The 14,282-nt window shown below is 45.6% G+C and overlaps 1 protein-coding gene across 2 annotated transcripts in view; it reads left to right on the top strand.

The window, feature by feature from the left end:
• MAP7 (microtubule associated protein 7) overlaps positions 1 to 11,142 on the top strand; it is a 197,004-nt gene extending 185,862 nt beyond the window's left edge. For both annotated transcript variants that reach the window (XM_062186817.1, XM_062186816.1), the window contains 2 exons: positions 7,717 to 7,940; positions 9,636 to 11,142. In XM_062186817.1, coding sequence (XP_062042801.1) covers positions 7,717 to 7,940; positions 9,636 to 9,646 — 235 coding nt within the window. In that variant the 3' untranslated portion in view covers positions 9,647 to 11,142. The remainder of the gene's footprint in view (positions 1 to 7,716; positions 7,941 to 9,635) is intronic.
• The last annotated feature ends 3,140 nt before the right edge of the window (positions 11,143 to 14,282 follow it).

The raw sequence follows: 14,282 nt of genomic DNA, 5'->3' as shown, positions 1-14,282 counted from the left end.
GAGCCATCTTCTGCTGCCTCCCAGGGTGCACATTTGCAGGAATCTGCAGTCAAAGCAGGGCTGGAACTTGAACCCAGGCACTCCAGTATGGGATGTAGGCATCCCAAGTGGTGGCTTGACCGCTATATCCAATGCCTGCCCCTCAAGCTAGGCTGAAGTCACTTAGCCAATACACTATTTTTTTTTTTTTTTGACAGGCAGAGTGAACAGTGAGAGAGAGAGACAGAGAGAAAGGTCTTCCTTTGCCGTTGGTTCACCCTCCAATGGCTGCCGTGGCCGGCGTGCTGCGACCGGCGCACCGCGCTGATCCGAAGGCAGGAGCCAAGTGTTTATCCTGGTCTCCCATATGGGTGCAGGGCCCAAGCACTTGGGCCATCCTCCACTGCACTCCCGGGCCATAACAGAGAGCTGGTCTGGAAGAGGGGCAACCGGGACAGAATCCGGTGCCCTGACCGGGACTAGAACCCGGGGTGCCAGCACCGCAAAGCAGAGGATTAGCCTGTTGAGCCATGGCGCCGGCCCAATACACTATTTTTTTTTAAAGATTTATTTGAAAGGCAGAGTGACAGAGCAAGAAGAAAGAGATGAGATCTTTCACCTGCTTGGTCACTCCCCAAATGGCTACAACAGCAAGATATGCCCCAGGCTGAATCCAGGAGCCAGGAACTCCATTGTCATCTCCCACGTGAGTGACAGAGTCCCAAGTACTTAGGCTAACCTCTACTGCCTCTTCAGGCTCATTGGCAGGAAGCAGAGTAGCCAGGACTTGAACCAGTGCTCCCGTATGGGATGCTGGCATAGCAAGCGGTAGCTTTACTGCCTGCACCACATTCCAGCCCCAAGATGCCGTTTCTGACCTCAGTGCATTACGTCCTTGGGTTGGTCAGCTTCTTCACTAACTGCCCTGCCATGCACCCAGAGTAGAGGTATAGGTCCCTCTAACTTGCCCACTATGAATTAAATCCCCCGAGAGGCCCACATTCCAAAGAACTTTACATGCATCAGGTCCTGTGAAAATCCACTGTGACAGATCCTGCAACCATGGTGACAGAGTGCTTTGTTTTCACCAGAAAATCCCACTGCTCAGAATCGACATCTTTAATTCAGATTGCGAGAAGTATCACTTTTCCTAATGTCTTGAGTACTTCATACATTGATCCAGCCATCTCTTCAGGAAATATAAATGCTGTGAACTAGGTTGCATTTGTCCCTCCCCACCCCCAGAGATGGGTCAGCAAACTCTCCCTTGGTACTCCGGAAGCACAGAGTCCTCCTAACCTTGCTGTTCCCAGCACTGGGACAAAGACCCTTTGTTACAGAGAAATCTTGTATTAGCTATACCCCGGACCCTGCACCTAGCCTTGCTCCTGAGGGAGATGTCTGGCCCCTGTTAGGGCTCTGTCTCTCGGCCTTTGGTATGTGTGTTAGTCAACTTTCTGTTGCTATAACAAAATACCTGAGACAAGCTACTTAGGAAAGAGAGGATTTTTTTTTTTTTTCAATTTACAATTTGAAAAAGGTTCAAGTCCAAGATGGAGTAGCCAGAGCCAGCACTGTGTCGTAGCATGTAAGGCCACCATCTGTAATGCCAGCATCCCCTATGAGCAATAGTTTGTGTCCCGGCTGCTCCACTTCTGATCCAGCTCCCTGCTAGTGTGCCTGGGAAAGCAGCAGAAAGTGGCTCAAGTGCTTGGGCTCCTGTTACCCATGTGGAAGACCTGGAAGAGCCTCCTGGCTCTGGCCTGACCCAGCCCTGGCTGTTGTGGCCACCTGAGAAATGAACCAGTGGATGGAAGACCTCCCTCTCTCTCTCTCCCCTTCGTTGTCTGTATGTCTGATTTCAAATAAATAAATCTTTTAAAAAAAAAAAAAAACAGGGGCAGCCACATTGGTTTGGCTTCTGCTCTTGGCAGTGATGGAGCACTTGTAGAGTAAATGTCACAGAATGAACCAGGAAGCAGAAAGAGAGAGGCAGGGTCTCATTCAGGCTTTCTCAGCAGCCCTCTCACGAGAACTAGCTTCCAGGGACACACCCCCAGTGACCTAAGGCCCTCCTACTAGTCCTGCCTCCTAAACACCATAACTGAACTACATTTCCACCTTCTAGTCCGTTACCATGTGACTTTGGGGCTTAAGTGCCTATATGAGCTCAGTTGCAAAACATACTCATATCATAGCAGTTTGCAGAACTTTTTCAAGTCCCAGAGCCATTCTGCCTGCCTATCTCCTTTCTCCTGGACAGGTCCCCCACTGATGATAGAATTAGAGATAGTATGAGTTGTCAAAATTCAGGCCAGCTTTTAAAGGTGTAGAGATAGATATGATATGATATGATATGATATGATATGATATGATATGTGATATATAAATATCAATCTATGAAATGTATTTTTATAAAATAGTCTAAACCTTATAAAGTAAATATGTAAATTCTTATATGAAAGCTATATGAAAGTTGTAAAATATTTGACATAACTGTATTTATGAAGTATGGCTATATGACCTTGAGCTGGTCACTACTCCAGAGCCATGTTTGTTTTTTTGTTTTTGTTTTTGTTTTTTTAAAACATCTCAAGACTTTCATAATCACAACCAGGTGATATGTTCTTTTTTTTTTTTTTTTTCTTAAGATTTTATTTATTTGAGAGGTAGCATTACAGACAGAGGGAGAGACAGAGAGAGGTCTTCCATCAGGTGGTTCATTCCCCAAATGGTTGCAATGGCCAGAGCTGAGCTCATCTGAAGCCAGCAGCTTCCTTGGGGTCTCCCATGTGCATACAGGGCCCCAAGCACTTGGGCCATCTTTCCCAGGCCATAGCAGAGAGCTGGATGGGAAGAGGAGCAGCTGGGACAAGAACCTGGTGCCATGGGTAGAGGCTTAGCCCACTTCACCACAGCAGCAGCCTCCATGTTTGGTTTTTGAGAAAGATAGCATGCACGGAGGAGGACTCCCAAACAATTAAGGAGAGTATCTACCTGTTTATAGCAAGCAAAGAATACGCACAAAGAACACAAATAACAAATGTTGCAGGGAGGCAGGGGTCAGTATCAGCATGAGAACACAGACAATAAAGTTTCTTAGGTCATTCTGATCCATTCATCCATCTCGGTTGAGAATCTCTATTCTAGAAGCTAAAAGACTTTGATGGCTATGCAGTGTTAACCTTCCTAATAGTCCAGGAGGTATTACTTTATTTATTTATTTTTTTAAGATTTATTTATTTGAAAGTCTGAGTTACACAGAGAGAGAAAGGGGGGGGGGGTCTTCCATCCACTGGTTCACTCCCCAATTGGCCACAACAGCCATAGCTGCACCAATCAGGAGCCAGAAGCTTCTACCAGGTCTCCCATACAGGTGCAGGGGCCTAAGGACTTGGGCCATCTTCCACTGCTTTTCCAGGCCGTAGCAGAGAGCTAGATAAGAAGTGGAGCAGCCGGGACCCGAAACAGCACCCATATGGGATGCTGGCACTGCAGGCAGCAGCTCTACCCGCTATGCCACAGTGCTGGCCCCAGCATTACCTTCTGACTCAGCCCTAGGGAGCTGGCTCTTCAGTAGACTGTTCCTCTTCTCTAATATGGGCCTATTTTAGTAGTTGTGGTATTTGACAAGTGTGTTTCCTCCACATATTATGAGTTCATCCTTGCTCTTAGTTTTGCCCAAGGGAAGGAACACATTCCTAAGCCCCTCTCATTCACGCAAGAAGAGGTGTATCACTTCTAACTTAAGTTACTCATGGGGGCCAGCATTGCGGCACAGCTGGTCAAGCTGCCATCTGCTACACCTGCATCCCAAGTCAACACCAGTTTGAGTCCTGGCTGCTCCACTTCTGGTCCAGCTCCCTGTTAATGGCCTGGGAAAGCCCAAGTACGTGAGCTTCTGCCACCCACATGAGAGACCTGGATGGAATTCTGGCTCCTGGCTTCAGCTGGGGCTGCAGCCGTTTGGGGAATGTACCAGTGGATGGAAAATCAATCTCTCTCTCTCTCTCTCTCTCTCTCTCTGTAACACTAACTTAACTTTCAGATAAATAAATCGATTTTTTTTTTAAGTTACTTGTGATAACACAATTGATATATGTCAAGAAAACTAAGGTACTGGCTCTGATAAGCTGTGTGAACTGTCTGATTCCCACCATGATCCCAACTCCTGAACACATTTGGGGCTGACCAAGCAAAATAACACAGGCTTCGAGAGTGTCACATGAAGCCTTCGCCCCCCCAGAGCATAGCCAAAAAAGGGGAATTCAAAAATGGGCTTTCATCCTGCGAGGACCCACAGGTCCACAGCCTCTACCCCTGTGACTGCAGTTTCGGTGTTTAGTTTCTGCTGTCACACTGTCCCCAGCACATCTAGTGACTGGTCATCCAAAGTGTGGCGCAGTGCTCACTCTGAGTGCTCACTCATTAGAATGAGCAGGGTAGGAGGGGACGCTGAAGTCAGCTGTTGACTTAGGCAGGGATTCGTCCTCACCTTCACGACTTGTGAGTACATGCAGGCCCTCAAGGTGACAAGATTCACAAGGCAGGTTCTTGTTCTTTTTTTCGCCTGAACTTCTACTACAGGTCTCCCTGATGGGGCTGGCACTGTGACGTAGCTGGTAAAGCTGCCACCTGCAACGCCAGTTGTCAGTTCGTGTCCCAGCTGCTCTACTTCCAACCCAGCTTCCTGTTAATGGCCTAGGAAAAGCAGTAGAGGATGACCCAATACTTGAGCCCCTGCTACCCATGTGGAAGACCCAGATGAAGTTCCTGGCTCCTGGGTTCAGCCTGGTTCAGCCCTGGCTGTTACAGCCATCTGGGGAGCGAACCAGTGAATGGGAAACCTGTCTGTCTGTCTCCTTCCCTCCCTCCCTCCCTCTCTCTCTTTCAAATAAATCAAAACTGTTTCCCTACTTATAGAAAGTGCATCAGCTTTGGGAAGAAGAGGAGTATGGGTGTGGCGGCCCAGTCACTTAGACTGCAGATGTTAAATATGTGCATGCAAGGGAGGGGGTGCCCATGCAAATGCACAGGGGGAGCTGGGCATGTAGATGTGTGCAGCTGCTCCTGTAGACTTTTTTTTTTTTTTAAAGATTTATTATATTTATTTGAAAGACAGAGTTACAGAGAGAGGTAGAGACAGAGAGTGAGGCCTTCCATCAGCTGGTTCACTCCCCAATTGGCCGCAATGGCCAGAGCTGTGCTGATCTGAAGCCAGGATCCAGGAGCTTCTTCCGGCCTCCCACGTGGGTGCAGGGGCCCAAGGACTTGGCCATCTTCTACTGCTTTCCCAGGCCACAGCAGAGAGCTGGACCGGAAGTGGAGCAGCTGGGACTAGAACCAGCACCCATATGGGATGCCCATGCTTCAGGCCAGGGCTTTAACCCGCTGTGCCACAGCGCCGGCCCCGCTCCTGTAGACTCTTAAGATGCCAGGCCTGCTTTTTCTTACTTAGTGAAAAAACAGAAAAGCACTATTATACTCTGTATAAAAACTTTTTGAATTATTTATTCATTTAAGAATCAGACACTGGTTCAGTCCTCAAATGCCTACAACAGCCGGGGCTAAGCAAAGCTGAACCCAGAAGCTGTGAACTCAGTTCAGTTGTCATCTCACGGTTGCCAGGAGCCTAACTACTTGAGCCATCGTCTGCTGCCTCCCAGGGTGTGCATGAGCAGGAAGCTGGAAATGGGCCTCAGACCAGGGATTCTGGTAACGGATACAGGCATCCCAAGCATTATCTTTACCACTATGCCAAACACCTGTCTGTAGATGATATTTTGTGTTCTCTTGCAAATGTCTTGTGAGACACTTAGAACAGGCATTTTTTTCCCTAGAAAACAAGATTTGATAATTAGCAAAAGCATACAAATAGATTCGAAACATAGATACTTTAAAATATGTTTCACAAAGTGAGTACTTCTGAGTAGGAAAAGTGAACTAGTTCTTCGATAGCAGGGGAAAAACAAAGACTTGAAAAAAAAAAAAAAACAATGGAAAGGCTGGATTCACATTAGCTTTCTTTTGCCATCTGCGAATGCAGTGAGAAAAGACAGCTGATATTAGTGAGACTACAGATAGTGCACTGAGCACTGAGCAAGCTGTGACTGTTGCATGTACACATGCATCCTGCTGCCATCAGAGAGTGAGCAGCAAAGTTAGGCTGCACTCATTTGATGCATAGGTTTTGTTTGTTGCATTGTAAAGCATAGCACTAGGCATGTAGCAGAAAGGGCTGCCAATTTGGCCGAAGAGAATGACAATTTAAGAGAAACTGTAGATGAGAAAATAAGAATCTGGGAGCCAGTGTTGTGGTGCAGAGGGTTAAACTGCCACCTGGGACACCTACATCCCCTGTCCATGTACCTAGGATGGAGTCCCACCTGTTTCCACTGCAGCTCCCCGCGAATGCGCCGAGGAGGCATCAGCTGATGACTCACATAACTTAGGTTCCTGCCCCCAACATGGGAGACCCAGATGGAGATCCTGGCTCCTGGTTTCAGCTTGGCCCAGTCCTAGCTATTGTGGGCCTTTGAGAAGTGACTCAGTAGATGGAAGGTACCTCTATGCATGCTAGGAGTCTTCAAAGGCTCATTGTATATTATTGCATAAAATGTATATTATGCAAAATTGTACATGGACTTCAAAAAAGATTCAGTGCCAAAATTAACCTTTTAATTCTATTTTTCCACCAACTTTTTGAGGTCTTTATTTTAAGCATTACTTAATCAAATAAGAGTCCAATTGGGGCCAGAGTCAGATTTAAGAAGCGAAGATACATTTTTCAAAGATCTTGAACAGTTCACATATGAAATTGTGCAGATGTTATAGGAGGCCAGGGGTATCCAGGGAGGGCTAGAATTTGAGTAGCCAGGGAGTGGAAGAGATCATGTATTTAGACTTGACTATCTCTCAGCAGTTGTGTGACTTTGTGCAAATCGTTTACTTCTCCACCCCCCCAAATTATAGTCCTTTCATCATAGAAGTAAAAGTCTTCCTAAGTGCTAATGTTTATCACACAAATGCATGTTACAATGCCTGCAGCAAAGAGTTAAGTGTGCTGAGCCCCACTGCTGTTACTGCTGCTCTGTTTCTGTTGATAATGATGCATTCTAAAGGATCAGTTGTATTATTGATTACAGGTTTTCCTTTTTTTTTTTTTTTCTTTTTTAAAGATTATCTTCTTTTTAGACTTTGATTTTTTTCCAGATGATAAATTTGGGACTTCTTTTTTAAGATTTATTTATATATTTGAAAGGCAGAGTTACAAAGAGGCAGAGAGAGAGGTCTTCTATCTGCTGGTTCACTCCCCAGAGATGGTTGCAATGTCCAGAGCTGGGCCAGTCCAAAGCCAGGAGCCAGGTGCTTCTCCTGGTCTCCCATGTGGGTGCAGGGCCCAAGGACTCGGGCCATCCTCCACTGCCTTCCCGGGCCACAGCAGAGAGCAGAATCAGAGGTGGAACAACCAGGACTTGAACCAGCACCGATATGGGATGCTGGCACCTCAGGCAGTGGCTTTACCGCTATGCCACAACGTCAGCCCCTGATTACAGGTTTTTAAAAGGAAATTCAAATACAACTGTGTCACAAATCATTGTTATTAATTATGTGGTCAATCAGTTGGAATTTTTTTATTATTAAGTTGTAAAATTAGTCATAATTTGGTTGACTTGAAAATGTGTTTTCCAGTTTTAATGCTAACTCATTTTAATGCTGATATTTTAAATCTCCTAGCACACCCAATTTGGAAAAACAACCAAATGAAAATGGAGTCTCTGTTCAAAATGAAAATTTTGAAGAAATTATAAATTTACCCATTGGATCTAAACCATCCAGATTAGATGTCACCAACAGTGAGAACCCAGAAATCCCTTTGAATCCAATACTGGCCTTTGATGATGAAGCGACACTTGGGCCCTTGCCTCAAGTAGATGGTGTTCAAACACAACAGCCCGCAGGTAAGCTTGCCTCCTCCTCCCTTCTGTCATCATCAGACATGTGTGGCACCCAAGAGGGGATGACACACCCTCTGCAATGTGACTGTCGTCACATTTTTCTGTTTCAAGAGACCAAGTCAGCCACAACGGGGAGAAGATTGTTCATGGATCATAAATGTTGAATTTTTGTTTGGATCGGCCAATTTCCAGAGCCCCTCCTTTTTTCCTCATCAGTGCAAAGCTGCCGTCTGCGGTAGCCAGTGGGCATCCACTGGTCCCTGCTCGGAGCAGCACTCGTTGCTCAAAGAGCACTCCCCATGAGAATGTGCTTCGCATTTAGACAAGGCTGCTCCCCACGGCCTACAGAGCTGCAGGCCTCCCCCGGGAGAACAGGGCTGGGATTTTTCCATCCCCCTCTGGTCTTCAGGTTTGAAGTCTTCCCTCTTGTTCTCTCACCTCTGGGTTTAGCAACCTTGGTCCTATGAGGGTACTTCAAAATGTTCATGGAAAATGGAATGAAAAGTTAAGCTTATCTTACTACAAAAAAAAAAAAAAACCTTTGAAATCTATATATATTTTTTCATAGGACACATTTTCCATAGACTTTTTGAAGGTCTCTTGTGCTTGCTGTTGAAACTGTCCGTGACTCGTGCACCCTGTCTCTGGGGACTCACACTTGACCTGAAGTCTTTGTGCAGAAAGGGCAATAACTTTACAGAAGCAGGGCTAACAGCGCAGTCCCATCGTATAGAGACTGTATGGGATGATCCCAGCTTCCGGTCTTCTCAAACCTCTCTCAAGTTTGTTGATTTCTCTTCACAGCACATTGCATTCATGTATTGACCAGCATGTGTATAAAATACTATAAACAGAACTGGTCAAATCATTTTGCCTTTGGGGTTGCACCTGTGACCCTGTACCAATAAGCCCTCAATGAGGGGAACAGGCCCGGGTTGGCCCGCCTGTCCGGATGAGGCTGGTCTTCTTTTCTGCTCCCAGGTCCTGACCTTGGCAGCGGAACTTCACTTCAGTGACCTTTGCTTTCCTAGGCTGTGAAAGGAGGTTGTAGAGCTCCCTGGTCTGACTTCCTGGTGCCTAAGCCTTTGGGAACAGTCTGGTCACTGTTCCGTTGGTAGACACATACTTGCTGCAGCTTCCTGCTTTGTCACGTCACAGATTCACAGGGAGGGGAACAACTCGGAGGTGATTTTTACTTTGCTCTACTTGCCAGGCCTTCAGTCACCTTCTGAGTGATCTGTCACTCCGTTCTCACTGTTCCACCTGCCATGCCCTGGCTGAGAAATAGAGCCCAATATATGTGGTCTTAACTGGTGTAAGTTCTTTGTGGGTCATAACCATTTGTCAGTATTTCACCTCCAACATAAGTTTGGAGCCCGAAGTATCAGGCACTGAGAATATGAGACGAATGGATGTTTAAATCCCTAACCTGCAAAAAAGTACAATTGAAATATGCAGTTTCAAATATAAGGAAGATAGCCCAAGTTGAAGTAAAAATATGTGTTTCAAATCAGTAGTAGAATTTGACTAAATATATAACTGAATCCCAACACAACTGCCTGTTTTATTTTTTTCTATAAGACAATGTATACAACAGCAGTGGCAAAATTTTAGACATATAAGGTACTACTATAATATTCTTTAAGATTTTAGGTAAATGTTATACTAATCTATTCTGTTTTCTGTCTCTTCATATAGAAGTTATATGAGCATTTCTTTTGAAGAACCAAAGCAGAAATTTCCTAAGAATTTCTACGATGAATGGAATTCCTTTCATGCTATAAAGGAGCATCCTGCCCCTCCCCCTCCAGTTTTCTAAGGATTTCTTGATCACCCTTTTGAAAAGACTTTATTAAAACCAGCTGAAGACAACAGACTGGATAGCTTTTCTAATAACTTTCGCCAATAGAAAGGAACGCTCCTTACTCTTCAGTACTTTAAAACAGCTTTTTCCAGTGTGCTCCTTCTTAGCAAATCAATATTTTTCTGCATTCTTTAAGAAAAAGACAAGAACATTTCACTCTAAAGAAATGGGTTGGCCAGGCATGACTTTTCCCTTAGATATTTTGGTCTTAAAGGCTTAACATGTAAAATTGGCACCGAAAAAAAAAATTTACCTTTACCAATATAATACTTGAAAAATAAGTACCTCTTTGCTCTACAAGTAGAGTGACTGGGGGCCATGTTTAAATTCAACCTGTGTGTTTAAATATGATTGCGAGGAGCTCTATTTGTCGAGGCAAATCACAGGCAGATTACCAGGTCCTGGTAAGTGCAGCTTGGCCATGAATGCTCTGCAAACGCAGCTGTCACGTCCTTCTTGCACCTCCTTTTATGAAAGCATACTAACAAGTTGTAAAATGTGAAAAAATACAACATTATTTTTTCAGAGCAAGAAAATAACTTAATGTGCTCTTAAATAATGTATTTATAAAGGTTTTCCAGATAAACAGATCAAATAAATTAGAACACCGTGACCATATTGCAAATCTGATTTATTAAATGCATCCCTTCCAGCACTCCCACCAGAGAATGTTACTGACGATTCAGGGTTATTTGTGAAGTCTGTATGTTGCTGCTGTCCCTGGTGACGATGGGACTTACCTTTGCCTTACCTGATCGCAAATTATAGTGGGGTGGGGGAGGGAGATAAAGATTTACTGTTTCTTTAAATTAAAAAAAAAAAAAATTGGTTTTGCTCGTTTCAGAGCAATGAAACAGTGACGGGACACAGAACGTCCTCGCTGGGCGCGGCACCCGTCAGCTTCCCACTTATCACTCGTGTCCTTCGCCTCTGCTGCTGAGCCCAGCTGTACAAACTTGCACTTTCACTCGCTGATATAAATTCCATTTTATTTTTCCCTTTTTAGAGATTGCTAATGAAGAAATGTAGGAGGAGAGGGAATGTGTGTTTTTATGTGGAGTGTTACAGATAAATTTGTACCACTATAAGGTGTTTTTATCAAACAAGGGGTTGGTTACTGAATTCAATGATACTTCATCTATTGGACTATTTCTTTTCAATCCAAGCATATGGTCTTAGCTTGTAATTTACTAAAACATTCATTTGAGTTTTTTCCCTATTCTCAGTTGTCCATGTACACAGTCATTATATTAAAAAACAAAAATCTGTTCAACTGAGTTGTTTTATTTGTTTAGATCAACCTAACATAAAAAAAAAACAAATAAAATGTTGGACATAGTTTGTTTTTAGATTTCTCCTATATTATAACCTTACTCAGGTTGATTGTTGAGTTTTCAGGTAGCCATTCATCAAACTCATTGACATTTTCCCAGCTTCCTGATGGGTAGGCATCTACAATAGGTTTACTTAAAACTTAGAGCGAGAGTTCTGTTTTGACTCGGTTTTTGTTGTTCTCATTTTTCTTTTTAAGCTCTTACAGTTACTAACAAACTGCAAGACTTCTAAGTGATCAAGTTTTGATGAGAAGTGGTAAAATTCTTAACCACACTGTGAAGGGCAGCACTGCCGGAGACTGACCTGGACCTTTACAAATGGCTAGATTGCTTTCTGTCCAGCATTTGAATATCTGTGTTCACCTGCTGGCCCTAGAGGATGTCTTCAGCATGGCTCTACATTAAGGGGAAATGCTCAGGGGTCAGGTAGGACCTCCACCATGGACTAAGGGTAAACGGGCTTTCCCTTTCCTTTCTACCCCGTGGTAGGCTGTCTAGGACAGTCATTCACCAACCATAGGTTCAGTTGTTAGGTCACCTCCAGCTGTTACAGGAAGGGAACACCAGACTCTTCCTCCTGCAGAACCTCACTGCCTGGTGCTCTATTACAACGAAAGCACATCTGGAACAGTTCTCCCGAGTGTCAGCAAGCAGGGCCTCTGGAGAGCTTGCAGGAGCTCCTTCCCTGTCGGAAGTCATCCACAAACACCGTGAGACAGCCAAGCAGAAGCAGCGGTATTCTGAAAGCAGAATTAGGTCACCTGGCCAGGTTGGCCCAGAGTCATATGTGTGGGCTTTGGAGGGCGACAGGAGCAAGGAGAGCCCTGGACCTGAGGTACTAATCCAAAGTCAGGAGCCTGCAAGATCTGCCAGATCCCTAACCCCTCAATTCTCGCACTTTGCCTCCAAAACTCTTCCTAGGTGACCACTTACCTCTTGAGTTGCATTCTGCAGTGAAAAATCACTCACATCCCTGATGCTGATGCTGATTAATACTCGAGTATAGATTTAGATGAATGTGAAAACATCTGCCTGGGTACCTGATTTCAGGTGCTTCAAATGCTGTCGCCCCCAAAGCCAAATAAAAGTTAAATTCCACCTGCTCACATGCATTACACAGTTTATGCTTAAGCATATTGAAGCAAATGATAGCATATAAAAGTGGATTCAACTCTCCAATAAATTCTCCCAGCTTTTACATTCTTCCATTTGTTAAAAAAATCCATGGGTACTGGTTATTGATTTTTGAATGAACACAGGTTACCTCTGGTGTAGCTTTTTGGCCTAGCAACTAAGATACTAGATGAGGTGACTATATCCCATATCAGAGTACCTGGGTTCAGTACTCAGTCTGGCTCCCAATTCCAGCTTCCTACCTGCCAGTGTGCACCCTGGGAGGCAGCAAGTGAAGACTCAAGATGTTGGATCTCTTCCACCCACATGGGAGACCTAGAGTGAGCTCTCAGCTCCTAGCTCCAGCCCCAGCCATGGTGACATTTGGGGAGTGAATCAGTAGATGAGAAGTCTGGCTGGCTGGCTGGCTCTCTCCCTGCCCCCCTCCTCTCTCCTCTTTCCTCTCTCCCTATCCTCCTACCATGTGGATGGCAGAGACCTAAGTACTCGGGCCATCATCTGCTGCTTCCAAAGGCACATTAGCAGGAAGCTGTAGCAGAAGCAGAGTAGCCAGAATGTGAACCGGCACTCTGATATAGGATGCCAGCATCACAAGCCATTGATTTAATCTGCTGTGCCACACCACCACCCGCCCAAAAAGAATTCTAATTCCTTTGCATTCACATGTGTGTATGTGTGTATGTATGTATGTATATAGGCATTTCTTGATATCCTTCAACACTGAGAGTTCTCTTGTCGACTGTAAAGCTGGGATGCTCACACTTCCCCAGAAGTGGCTGTCGCCCTTGACCCTCTGTCAGCAGGTGCTGTAGGATGCCAGAGCAGAGCAAGGTTTCTGCAGCAGGTGCTGGGAGGGGAGTTAAGCAAATCACATTCTCACCGCATCTACCAATTCTCTTTTCTCCCCAAGTGGAGTCGTCTTCTCGAGAGAAAATGTCAGAAGACGTGGAAGAGGAAGGCAGGAGTTCGAGACCCTTGGGGGACGGGGGCTGAGGAAGGGCACCCTTGGTGTGTGCCACTGCGAGTTCTGGAGCCGTCCCCTCTCGATGCTTGACAGGGATGACCCTCACTCTGAGCTGCGCCTGCCCTCTGCTGTCACTCCTGTTGCCAGCGGCACAGCCTCTGGCTAGTGCAGTGCCTGTGTCCAGACTGGGATTTTGGGGATTTCATTAGGGAAAGGGTTAGAAAAGCTAAGTTGGAACCAGCATCAAAGATTTTGCCGGGGGGGGGGGGGTGCAGCGTGTGGCACATCAGGTAAAGCCTCCACCTGTGATGCCAGGATCCTATATGGGCACGTGTTCATGTCCCAGCTGCTGCACTGTGGCCTAGCTCCCTGCTAATGTGCCTGAGAAAGCAGCAGAAGATGACCCAAGTGTTCGCACATAGGGAACCCGGATAAGCTGGCTCCTGGCTCCTTGCTCCTGGCTTCAGCCTGGCCCGGCCCCTACCGCTGCGATCATCTGGGGAATGAACCAGCGGATGGAAGATTCCTCCCCTCCTTTCTCTGCATATGTGTGTGTGTGTGTCCCTCTCTCTTAACTCTCAAAGTTAATAAATTTTTTAAAAATGAATTTTAAAAATACTTTGCCAGGATAGAAACAGTTACGGTTAGTCTCAAAGCCACTGTGAACAGCAGGCCATATGTCCTAGGTTGACGTTGAGGGCCAGCACTGCGCAGGTGTGTGGCCAGCCAGAGTGCCAGGGAGTTGGCCGCTGGGTCACAGCCTTCATGCAGTGAACACAGCGTCAGTACGGCTGTACTTCCTGCCTCAGGTGCGCCGACTGACCAGTGTAACCTGTACCCTTTCCAGAGGCTCCTCCCTGGGTTAAGCTCTTGTCCCTAGCCTTGGTAGCTGCCTTTCCTTCCTGTCCCACTCCCTTCCTGGAGTTCCCTTCACCTTCCACGTGAATGACTTGTATTCAAATCCTCATCACAGGGAAGCCAGAACTAAGAGCTATTAGCATAATCTTATATAATAAGTGGCTCTTTGATTCCTTAAAACAACTTAGAGT

This window comes from Lepus europaeus, chromosome 3, assembly GCF_033115175.1.
Source record: "Lepus europaeus isolate LE1 chromosome 3, mLepTim1.pri, whole genome shotgun sequence".
Classification (NCBI taxonomy): Eukaryota; Metazoa; Chordata; class Mammalia; order Lagomorpha; family Leporidae; genus Lepus; species Lepus europaeus.
This window is presented reverse-complemented; position numbering and strand designations above follow the sequence as displayed.